Source organism: Anomalospiza imberbis, chromosome 29 (genome assembly GCF_031753505.1).
Source record: "Anomalospiza imberbis isolate Cuckoo-Finch-1a 21T00152 chromosome 29, ASM3175350v1, whole genome shotgun sequence".
NCBI lineage: Eukaryota > Metazoa > Chordata > Aves > Passeriformes > Viduidae > Anomalospiza > Anomalospiza imberbis.
Window position 1 is genome coordinate 1,419,565 of NC_089709.1, and position 12,139 is coordinate 1,431,703.

The 12,139-nt window shown below is 64.2% G+C and overlaps 1 protein-coding gene across 1 annotated transcript; it reads right to left on the minus strand.

Moving 5' to 3' along the window:
- Nucleotides 1-867: 867 nt before the first annotated feature.
- On the minus strand, nt 868-11,671 carry ARHGAP30 (Rho GTPase activating protein 30; the record flags this gene model as incomplete). The annotated part of the gene is made up of 12 exons (XM_068174771.1): nt 11,450-11,671; nt 10,199-10,301; nt 7,851-7,995; nt 7,689-7,771; nt 7,495-7,602; nt 6,068-6,195; nt 4,801-4,936; nt 3,763-3,863; nt 3,604-3,678; nt 2,275-2,664; nt 1,646-2,133; nt 868-1,386 (listed from the first exon to the last, which is right to left on the minus strand). Coding segments are annotated over exons 1-12 (2,385 nt in total), but the record flags the coding sequence as incomplete, so codon positions are not given.
- Nucleotides 11,672-12,139: the final 468 nt, after the last annotated feature.

Consider the following 12,139-nt stretch of genomic DNA (forward strand, 5'->3'; position numbering starts at 1 on the left):
GTCCCAGATCAGCTCCAGGGATCTGGGGGTGTCCCAGGATTTGGGGGGCTCAGCCAGGATCAGCTCCAGGGGTCCGGGGGGCTCTGGGAATCCGGGGGGCTCGTCCTGGATCGGCTCCAGGGATTTGGGGGGCTCATCCCGGATCAGCCCGGGGCGTTTGGGGCTCTCCGGGGATTTGGGGGGCTCTGAGACTCTGGGAGGCTCATCCTGGATCAGCTTCAGGGGTCTGGGGGGCTCATCCCAAATCACCTCCAGGGATTTGGGGGGCTCCAGGGGTCCAGGGAGCTGCAGGGATTTGGGGGGCTCATCCCAGATCAGCTCCGGGATTTTGGGGGGCTCATCCCAGATCAGCTCCGGGATTTTGGGGGGCTCATCCCGGATCAATTTCGGGGGTCTCGGGGACTCATCTTGGATCAGCTCCGAGGGCCTGGGGGTCTCCAGGTTTTTGGGGGGCTCGTTCTGGGTCAGCTCCTGGTTTTTGGGGGGAGCTCCAAGGGCCGGGGCAGGGGGAGAGGTCGGGGTGGTCCCGGGGGTGACATCGACCCCGTCTGGGACCACCCCAGGAACAGACCCGGGGGCTGGGGGCTCGGGGGGCTCCCGGGGGGGCTCTGCCAGGGGCGGGGCTGGAGGACACCCCACTAAATCCCGGGGATCTCCCTCCCCCGGGATGAGGGGCCGGGATCCAGCTCCGTCCGCTCCCCCATTCCCAGCGGGACCCCCGGACCCCCCTCCCTCACCCCACACCCCAGTCCTGGGGCTGGGGTCTCCCTCTGCAGCCCCCTCCCCTCCACCCCCTTCCTCATGGGGGTCCTGGGGGGGGTCCCCCATTCCTGGACCATCCTTTTCCGGGGGTGTTTGGGTCAGAATCTCCGGGATCTCCGGGACTTTTGGGATTTCTGGGGTCTCTGAGATCTCTGGGGTCTCTGAGATCTCTGGGGTCTCTGGGGTCTCCAGGACTTTTAGGATTTCTGGGGTCTCTGGAGTCTCCAGGATCTCTAGGGTCTCCAGGACTTTTGGGATTTCTGGGGTCTCTGGAGTCTCCAGGACTTTTGGGATTTCTGGGGTCTCTGGGGTCTCCAGGACTTTTGGGATTTCTGGGGTCTCTGGAGTCTCCAGGATCTCTGGGGACTCCAGGACTTTTGGGATTTCTGGGGTCTCTGGGATCACTGAGATCTCTCGGTTCTCCAGGGTCTCCAGGGCTGTCCCCTCGCCCGGGGGTCCCACGGGGGTCCCCAGCGGGCTGAGCTCGTCGTGGGCGCTCAGGAAGATTTCGTCCGAGTCGGAGTCGGGGTCGGAGGCTCCGGGGGCCAGGAAGAACATGTCCTGCTCCGTGCACTCCTCGATGGACAGGTAACTGTCCGGCTGCTCCGCCCAGCGCTCACCTGGCTGCGGGGGGGGGGGACACGGATGGGACCCCCAGGCATGGCCGGGACCCCGCGGGTGGGTGTCACTGTGTCCCCCTGTGCATCCCATCCCATCCCATCCCATCCCATCCCATCCCATCCCATCCCATCCCATCCCATTCCATCTCATTCCATCCTCATCCCATCCCATCTCATTCCATCCTCATCCCATCCCATCCCATCCCGAACCCTCCTCCCGCCTCCACCCGTCCCAAATCCCGGGAATGCCGCCGGGTGCTCACGTTCATGAACCCGCTCTCCATCCCCTCCTCCACGGCCAGGAACCCGTCCTCGATCCCGAGGGTTCCATCTTCGATCCCGAGGGTTCCGTCTTCAATCCCGAGGGTTCCATCTTCGATCCCGAGGGTCCCATCCTCGATCCTGGGGATCCCATCATGGATCCCGGGGGTCCCATCCTCGATCCTGGGGATCCCATCATGGATCCCGGGGGTCCCATCCTCGATCCCGGCGGTCCCATCCTCCATCCCGGTGGTCAATTCCTCGATCTCGGGGATCCCATCCTCGATCCCGGGGGTCCCATCCTCGATCCTGGGGGTCCCATCCTCGATCCCGGGGGTCCCATCCTCGATCCTGGGGGTCTCATCCCCGGTCTCGGGGCTCTGCGCCGCCGCCTCCGCGTCCCCGCCGCCTTCCAGCCACGTCTCGGGGCCGTCCAGGAAGGCGAAGGAGTCGCGGAGCTCCAGGGAGAGCCGGGTCTGCTCCGCATCTTCTGCGGGGAGAGCCGGGAGCGGTCGGTACCGGCACCCCACTCGATCCCGTTTTCCCCCCGATCCCGGTGTCGCCCTTATCCCACCTATTCCCCCGATCCCGGTGTTGCCCCGATCCCGGTGTTCCCACCGCCGGCTCTCACCGGAGGGGGGCCGGGGGTCCCGGGCGGGCTCGGGGTCGCTGCCGGGGGTCTGTTCCCGTTCCAGCGCGGGGCACGGGAGCCCCCGGGTGAGGCGGGACAGGTTGGAGGTGATGTGGAAGGGGACGGTGACCGAGAAGGGGCCCGAGATGTGGAGCCCCGCGCATTTCTCGGCGCGGGAGCGGCCGCAGACCCCCGGCCCCGCCCGGGGAGCTTTGGGGGTGGTGGGCTCCGACTTGGTGCTGCTCTCGGCCGCCGCTTCCAGGGGCTCCTCCAGGCTCTCGTCCAGCTCCGGGGGCGGTTCCGGGGGTGCGGGGGCCGTGTCCGAGCTGAGCTGCCGCTGCGGCCGCAGCTTCACCGACAGCTTCGGCAGCAGCCGGGCGGCGTCCGGGCCTGCGGAGGGGCGAGTCCGGAGCGGGCCCGGGGCACGGGGGGATCCCGGGGCACGGGGGGGATCCCGGGGTATGGGGGATCCCGGGGCACGGGGGGGATCCCGGGATATGGGAGGATCCCGGGGTATGGGGGATCCCGGGGTATGGGGGATCCCGGAGTATGGGGGATCGCGGGGCACGGGGGGATCCCGGGGTATGGGGGATCTGAGGGGACAGAGGGACAATCCTGAGGTACAGAGGGACAACCCCGAGGGGACAGAGGGACAATCCCGGGGGTCAGAGGGACAGTCCTGAGGGGACAGAGGGACAATCCCATGGGGTCAGAAGGACAATCCCGAGGGGACAGAGGGACAATCCCGAGGGACAGAGGGACAATCCCAAGGGTCAGAGGGACAATCCCATGGGGTCAGAAGGACAATCCCGAGGGGACAGAGGGACAATCCCGAGGGACAGAGGGACAATCCCAAGGGTCAGAGGGACAATCCCATGGGGTCAGAAGGACAATCCCGAGGGGACAGAGGGACAATCCTGAGGGGACAGAGGGACAATCCCGGGGGTCAGAGGGACAATCCTGAGGGACAGAGGGACAATCCCCAGGGGTCAGAGGGACAATCCTGAGGGACAGAGGGACAATCCTGAGGGACAGAGGGACAATCCCAAGGGACAGAGGGACAATCCCATGGGGTCAGAAGGACAATCCCATGGGGTCAGAAGGACAATCCTGAGGGGACAGAGGGACAATCCCAAGGGACAGAGGGACAATCCCCAGGGGTCAGAGGGACAATCCTGAGGGACAGAGGGACAATCCCAAGGGACAGAGGGACAATCCCCAGGGGTCAGAGGGACAATCCCAAGGGACAGAGGGACAATCCCCAGGGGTCAGAGGGACAATCCCAAGGGACAGAGGGACAATCCCCAGGGGTCAGAGGGTCCCTCTTACCGGATGGTCCGGAGGGGCCGGAGCTGAGCGAGTCCATGCTCTTGGCCGGCCGCAGAGTGACCTTCCCGCACTTCTCTGGGAATGGAGCGGGAGAAGGGGATTTGGGGGGGCTTTGGGGACACAACCCCCCCAGTCCATGGGATCCCCCCGAATTCCCACCTTTCTCCTCCGCCTTCCCCGGCTTCCGCTTGGCCTCGTGCCCGGAGCGGCCCAGGTTGAAGATGGATCTCCACTTCTTGGCCTTGAGGGAGCCCTTGCTCCTGTGGGGACACTTGGGATACACCTGGGCACACTTGGGTGCACCGGGGCACACCTGGGGGCACCTAGGTTATACCTGGGCACACCTGGGGTACACCTGGGTACACCTAGGGGGGCTTGGATACACCTGGAGTACAGCTGGAGTATACCTGGGCACACCTGGGGGCACCTAGGTTACAGCTGGGCACACCTGGGGTACACCTGGGTACACTTAGGGGGGCTTGGATACACCTGGAGTACAGCTGGAGTACACCTGGGCACACCTGGGGGCACTTAGGTTACACCTGGGCACACCTGGGATACACCTGGGCACACCTGGGTGCACCTGGACACACCTGACATACACCTGGGATACATCTGGAGTACACCTGGGCACACCTGGGTGCTCCTGAACACACCTGGGATACACCTGGGCACACCTGGAGTACACCTGGGTACATGTAGGGGGGCTTGGATACACCTGGAGTACAGCTGGAGTACACCTGGGCACGCCTGGGGGCACCTGGGATACACCTGGGCACACCTGGACACACCTGGATACACCTGGGATACACCTGGGGTACACCTAGAGTACAGCTGGAGTACACCTGGGGGCACCTGGGCACACCTGGGTGCTCCTGGACACACCTGGATACACCTGGGCACACCTGGGGGCACCTAGGTTACACCTGGGCACACCTGGGGGCACCTGGGATTCACCTGGACACATCTGAGCACACCTGGGGGACATCTGGGGACACCTGGGATACACCTGGGATACACTTGGGGGCACCTGGGCACACCTAGGGGCACATCTGGGTACACCTGGGCACACCTCGAGAGGGACACCTGGGGCCACCTGGGTCACAGTGAGCTGGGACCACCTGTGCCAGGCCCAGGATTTGGGGGTCCCCGGGGTGGGGTGGGGGTGTCACCTGTGCCCAGGTGGCCCGGCCGTACCTGTGCTCGCCGAGCTCGATGATGGTGTGGTAGGGCCGCATCTGGGGGGGGCCATCGCCCTGGCTCAGCGCGGCCGGGACGTGCAGGGCGGGGGAGCCCCCGGGCAGGAGCAGCGAGCGACGGGGACAGTCCCCACCTGGGACCCCAAAATGTGACAGTGTCACCCCAAAATCCTCAGTGTCCTGAGTCCCCAAAATGTGACAGTGTCACCTGAGGGAGCCTCAGTGTCCTGAGTCCCCAAAAGGTGTGACAGTGTCACCCCAAAATCCTCAGTGTCCTGAGTCCCCAAAATGTGACAGTGTCACCCCAAAATCCTCAGTGTCCTGAGTCCCCAAAATGTGACAGTGTCACCCCAAAATCCTCAGTGTCCTGAGTCCCCAAAAGGTGTGGCAGTGTCACCCCAAAATCCTCAGTGTCCTGAGTCCCCAAAATGTGACAGTGTCACCCCAAATTCCTCAGTGTCCTGAGACCCCAAAATGTGACAGTGTCACCCCAAATTCCTCAGTGTCCTGAGACCCCAAAATGTGACAGTGTCACCCCAAAATCCTCAGTGTCCTGAGACCCCAAAATGTGACAGTGTCACCCCAAAATCCTCAGTGTCCTGAGACCCCAAAATGTGGCAGTGTCACCCCAAAATCCTCAGTGTCCTGAGTCCCCAAAAGGTGTGGCAGTGTCACCCCAAAATCCTCAGTGGCCTGAGTCCCCAAAAGGTGTGACAGTGTCACCCCAGAGTCCTCAGTGTCCCCTGGGGGCCCCCAGGCAGGATCAGCGATGATGGGGGGAGTCCCACCCTGGAGACCCCCCGAAAAAGGGGTATGAGTGTCCCCTGGGATCCCCTTGGTCCCGATGTCCCCTTGGGACCCCCACCCAAGATCAGGGAATGTCGGGGGGGAATTCCCCCCCTGGAGACCCCCCAAAATGGGGTGCCAATGTCCCATGGGACCTCCGATGTCCCCTTGGGACCCCCAGCCAAGGTCAGGGGGATTCCCCACCTGGAGACCCCCAAAAATGTGGTGTCAATGTCCCCCCAGGACCAGGGAATATCAGGGGGGATTCCTCACCTGGAGACCACCCCCCCAAAAAAAAAAACCCCAGGGTATCAACATCCCACCGGGATCAGGGAATGATGGGGTGAATTCCCCACCTGGAGACCCCCAAAAATGGGGTGCCAATGTCCCATGGGACCTCCGATGTCCCCTTGGGACCCCCAGCCAAGGTCAGGGGGATTCCCCACCTGGAGACCCCCAAAAACGGGGTGTGCCCGTACCTCGGAGCGGCGCGTCCCCGAAGAGCTGCTCCACGTGGGTGAGGATGAACTCCACCACGATGGACTGCACGCGCACCTCCATGAACGCCGCCGTGCCGTTGAACCCCGAGGCCTCGATGTCCCTCGAGCTGGGGACAGCGGGGACACCTCAGGGTGGGGGGACAGCGGGGACAGCAGGGTCACCTCGGGGTGAAGGGACAGCGGGGACACCTCAGGATGAGGGGACAGCGGGGTCACCTCAGGGTGAGGGGACAACGAGGGACAGTGGGGTCACCTCGGGGTGAGAGGATAGTGGGGGACAGCAGGGTCACCTGGGGGTGGGGGGACAGCGGGGTCACCTCAGGGTGGGGGGACAGCGGGGACACCTCAGGATGAGGGGACAGCGGGGTCACCTCAGGGTGAGGGGACAACGAGGGACAGTGGGGTCACCTCGGGGTGAGAGGATAGTGGGGGACAGCGGGGTCACCTCAGGGTGGGGGGACAGCGGGGTCACCTCAGGGTGAGGGGACAACGAGGGACAGTGGGGTCACCTCGGGGTGAGAGGATAGTGGGGGACAGCAGGGTCACCTCAGGGTGGGGGGACAGCGGGGTCACCTCAGGGTGAGGGGACAACGAGGGACAGTGGGGTCACCTCGGGGTGAGAGGATAGTGGGGGACAGCAGGGTCACCCGGGGGTGGGGGGACAGCGGGGTCACCTCAGGGTGGGGGGACAGCGGGGTCACCTCAGGGTGAGGGGACAGCGGGGTCACCTCAGGGTGAGGGGACAGCGTGGACAGCGGGGTCACGTGGGGGTGAGGGGACAGTGGGGGTCACCTCGAGGTGAGATGACAGCAGCGACAGCAGGGTCACCTCAGGGTGGAGGGACACCAAGGGACAGTGGGGTCACCTCGGGGTGAGGGGATAGTGGGGGACAGCAGGGTCACCCGGGGGTGGGGGGACAGTGGGGTCACCTCAGGGTGGAGGGACAGCAGGGTCACCTCGAGGTGGGGGGACAGCAAGGGACAGCGGGGTCACGTCGGGGTGGGGGGACAGTGGGGGACAGCAAGGTCACGTAGGGGTAAGGGGACAGTGGGGTCACCTCGAGGTGAGATGACAGCAGCGACAGCAGGGTCACCTCAGGGTGGAGGGACACCAAGGGACAGTGGGGTCACCTCGGGGTGAGGGGATAGTGGGGGACAGCAGGGTCACCCGGGGGTGGGGGGACAGCGGGGTCACCTCAGGGTGAGGTGACAGCAGCGACAGCAGGGTCACCTCGGGGTGGGAGGACAGCAGGGTCACCTCGGGATGGAGGGTGGTGGAGCTGAGGGTGACAGAGGTGACAGTGACAGGGCTGAGGGTGACAGGACTGGCAGTGACCGCACTGAGGGTGACAGGGCTGAGGGTGACAGGGCTGACAGCGACAGGTGACAGCGACAGGTGACCCTCACCGCAGCAGGTTGGGGGCCCACACGATGGCCAGGTTCCGCGCGTGCATGTTGGTGCGCCCGCTGTGCGCGGCCATGCGCAGCAGGTGGCGCATCAGGAACTCCAGCGTCCTGCCACACCGGCGACACCTCAGCCAGCGCCACCCGGGCAGGGGACACCGCCGGGGCCGCGGGGATGTCCCCACCCCCCCCTTCACCTGTAGTGCGGCGCCGGCAGCTCCTTGAGCACCTCCTTGATCTTCACCAGCCGCGCCTCCTCCATCTGGATGGCCACGGCGTCCTGCGGGGACAGCGCGGTGACGGGGGACGCTGCGGGACGCCTTGGGGACACTCGGGGACATCTGGGGACAGCGACTCACGGCGAACTTGTCGTAGAGCTGGTAGGTGAGCAGGGGGTTGGGCAGCTCGCGGCAGTAGGCCTTGCACAGGGAGCTGACGCAGTGAACGTCCTGCAGGTAAACGTCCCGCGACAGGTCCGGGCTGCGCTGCGCCTCGAACTCCTGCCTGGGATCGGGATTTGGGGTTTGGGATTTGGGGTTTGGGATTTGGGGTTTGGGATTGGGGTCCGGGCTGCGCTGCGCCTCGAACTCCTGCCTGGGATCGGGATTTGTGGTTTGGGATTTAGGACTGGGGTCCGGGCTGCGCTGCGCCTCGAACTCCTGCCTGAGATCCGGATTTGGGGTTTGGGATCGGGACTTGGGGATTGGGGTTTAGGACTGGGGTCCGGGCTGCGCTGCGCCTCAAACTCCTGCCTGGGATCCGGATTTGGGGTTTGGGATTTGGGGTTTGGGGTTTGGGATTGGGGTCCAGGCTGTGCTGCGCCTCGAACTCCTGCCTGGGATCGGGATTTGGGGTTTGGGATTTAGGACTGGGGTCCGGGCTGCGCTGCGCCTCGAACTCCTGCCTGAGATCCGGATTTGGGGTTTGGGATTTGGGGTTTGGGGTTTGGGATTGGGGTCCGGGCTGCGCTGCGCCTCGAATTCCTGCCTGGGATCGGGATTTGGGGTTTGGGATCGGGACTTGGGGATTGGGGTTTAGGATTGGGGTCCGGGCTGCACTGCGCCTCGAACTCCTGCCTGGGATCCGGATTTGGGGTTTGGGATTTGGGGTTTGGGGTTTAGGATTGGGGTCCAGGCTGCGCTGCGCCTCGAACTCCTGCCTGGGATCGGGATTTGGGGTTTGGGATCGGGATTTGGGGTTTGGGATCGGGGTTTGGGGTTTGGGATCGGGATTTGGGGTTTGGGATTGGGGTCCGGGCTGCGCTGCGCCTCCAACTCCTGCCTGGGATCCGGATTTGGGGTTTGGGATTTGGGGTTTGGGGTTTGGGATTGGGGTCTGAGCTGCGCTGCGCCTCGAACTCCTGCCTGGGATCGGGATTTGGGGTTTGGGATTTAGGACTGGGGTCCGGCCTGTGCTGCGCCTCGAACTCCTGCCTGGGATCCGGATTTGGGGTTTGGGATTTGGGGTTTGGGGTTTGGGATTGGGGTCTGGGCTGTGCTGCGCCTCAAACTCCTGCCTGGGATTGGGATTTGGGGTTTGGGATCAGGATTAGGGATTTGGGATTGGAGTCTGGGCTGTGCTGTGCCTCGAACTCCTGCCTGGGATCAGGATTTGGGGTTTGGGATTGAGATTGGAGTCCAGGCTGTGCTGTGCCTCAAACTCGTGCTTGGGATCGGGATTTGGGATTGGGACTGGGGTCTGGGCTGTGTTGCACCTCAAACTCCTGCCTAGGATTGGGATTTGGGGTTTGGGATTTGGGATTGGGGTCCGGGCTGCACTGTGCCTCAAACTCGTGCTTGGGATCGGGATTTGGGGTTTGGGATTTGGGATTGGGGTCCAGGCTGCACGGTGCCTCAAACTCCTGACTGGAGTTTGGGGATATGGGAATATGGGATTGGGGTCTGGGCAATTCTGGATTCCCCCAGGAACAGGGGAGAAAAGCACCCAGGGAAAGAAGCAGAGGAGGGGAAAAATGCCCCAAAACCGGGAAAGTGAAAGAGAACGGGCAGGGAGAACCCCAGGAGCAATAAAGAGGGAAAAAGGGAAGGAAAGGAGCAGGGGAAGAGGGGAGGGGGGATGGGCCTATCCCTGTCAGCCTGAGTCCGGTCCCATCCCTGCTTCCACCTTTTCTCATCCCATTCCTGTCCCCTCCCTCCCTCCCTCCCTCTCAGTCCCGGCATCCTCCAGTCTCCACCCCCATCCCATCGATCCCATCCCATCCCATTGATCCCATCGATCCCATCCCATCGATCCCATCCCATCCCATTGATCCCATCGATCCCATCGATCCCATCCCATCGATCCCATCCCAATCCCGAGCTCCGTCCTGTCCCCATCCCGCCCCCTTCCCCACTCCATCCTCATCCTGATCCCCATTCCTAATCCTCTTCCCACCCCAATCCCTGCCATGTTCCTGTCCCAGTCCTGATCCCCTCTCTGTCCCTGATCCCACCCTGTTCCCACCCGACCTCAGTCCTGCCTCAATCCCATCCTGATCCTGATCCCTGCCCCGTCCCGATCCCAATCCCATCCCAGTCCACCCCCATCCCCATCCCTGTTCCCGTCCTCATTCCCGCCCCAATCCCTGCTCCATCCCCATCCCATCGATCCCAATCCCATCAGTCCTATCCCATCCCATTTCATCACATCCCACTGATCCCATCCCATCCCATCCCACAGATCCCGTCCCGCTCCCGTTCCCGCTGACCGCAGACGCTGGGTGTTGGAGGACACCCCGGACAGGCGGTAGATGCCATCGACCACCCCGTGCTGCTCCACGAACTCCGTGCAGCTCCGGAGCACCTGCGGCACTGCAGGACCCCACCCGATCCCACGGGATCCCAGTGAGCCTGGATCCCACGGGATCCCACTGATCCCAGATGCCACAGGGTCTGAGTGATCCCAGATCCCACAGGGTCTGAGTGATCCCAGATCCCACTGGTCCCAGATCCCACTGGTCCCAGATCCACCAGGGTCTGACTGATCCTGGATCCCGCAGAGCCCAACTGAGCTCGGATTCCAGAGCCAAACTGATCCTGGATCTAAAAGAACCCAGCTGATCCCAGATCTGAGAGCATCCAACTGAGCCCAGATCTGACAGAGCCCAGCTGATCCTGGATCTAATGGTGCCTGCTGGACCCAGCTCCAGACCTGGATCTGGCACCGCACACCTGAACCCAAACCCAAATCCTGGGTCTGGCGTCGCCCACCTGAACCCAAACCCAAATCCTGGGTCTGGCATCGCCCACCTGGGCCTGGCCCTGGCCCCACCAGCACCGGGGAATGGGGAGGACCTCGGCCAGCACCCCCTGGATGTCTCCACAGGATCCCTGCACTGGTCCTGGGCCACCAGCTCCAGGGATGGGGCCAGCAATCCCACAGGGATGGGGCTATTGGTTCCGTAGGGATGGGGCCACCAACTCCACATCAGGATCACCGGTTCCATGGGAATGAGGCCACTGAATCCCAAAGGATGGAGCCACCAACCCCACAGGATTAGGCCACCAAATCCCAAGAAATGAGGACACCAACTCCACAGGGATGAGGCCACCAAAATCCTGACGAACAGGGCCATCAAATTCATGGGGATGAGGCCACCACATTCCAAGGGATGGTGCCACCAACTCCAGAAGGACAAAGTCACCAAATCCCAGAGGATGGAGCCACCAAATCTGTGGAGATGAGGCCACCAAATCCCAAAGGATGGAGCCACCAACCCCAAGGAACAGACCCCCCCCCACCCCTCAGGGCCAACCCCCCTGAGATTGGAGCCCCACCAAGCTCCAACCCCCCCAAATCCCGGCCGAGCCTCGGTGGCCGTGACGCTTCCTGGAGCCCCGGTGACGCAACGCGTGGCGCAAGTCCCCCTCCAGGGCCCCTTCCCCGCTTCCGTCGGTGGCCCTGGTGGCCCTGGTGGCCCCCGGGGGGCTCAGGGGGTGGGCTGGCTGGTGGCACTCACCGTCCTGCCCTGAGCGCTGGAGATGCTCGCGGAGGTCACAGCCGAAGAGCCGCTCCCGGGAGCCGCCCTTGCGCCTCGCCCGCTGCCGGGCCTTGAGCGCCAGGGACATGGGGACGGGGACACGGCCGGGGACAGCGCGGGGGACACGGCCGGGGACACGGGGGCCACGCCAGGGGGGTCCCGGCGCTGTCCCCGTAGGGGTGGCAGGAAGGCGGAGGCCGCGCTCGAGGCGCTTCCTGCTCCCCGCGGCCGCGAAACCACAGCGAGGGCGGGGACGCCTGCGCACACGCGTGTGCAAGGGACACGCCCTGGGGACAGGGGACACACGGGTGTGTGGGGGGCACACCCTGGGGACACCTGAGTGTGCAGGGGACACACCCTGGGGACACCTGAGAGTGTGAGGGACACGCCCTGGGGACAGGGGACACACGGGTGTGTGGGGGGCACACCCTGGGGACACCTGAGTGTGCAAGGGACACACCCTGGGGACAGGGGACACACGGGTGTGTGAGGGACACGCCCTGGGGACACCTGAGAGTGTGAGGGACACGCCCTGGGGACACCTGGGTGTGTGAGTGACACGCCCTGGGGACACCTGAGTGTGTGAGGGACACGCCCTGGGGACAGGGGACACACGGGTGTGTGAGGGACACGCCCTGGGGACAGGGGACACACGGGTGTGTGAGGGAC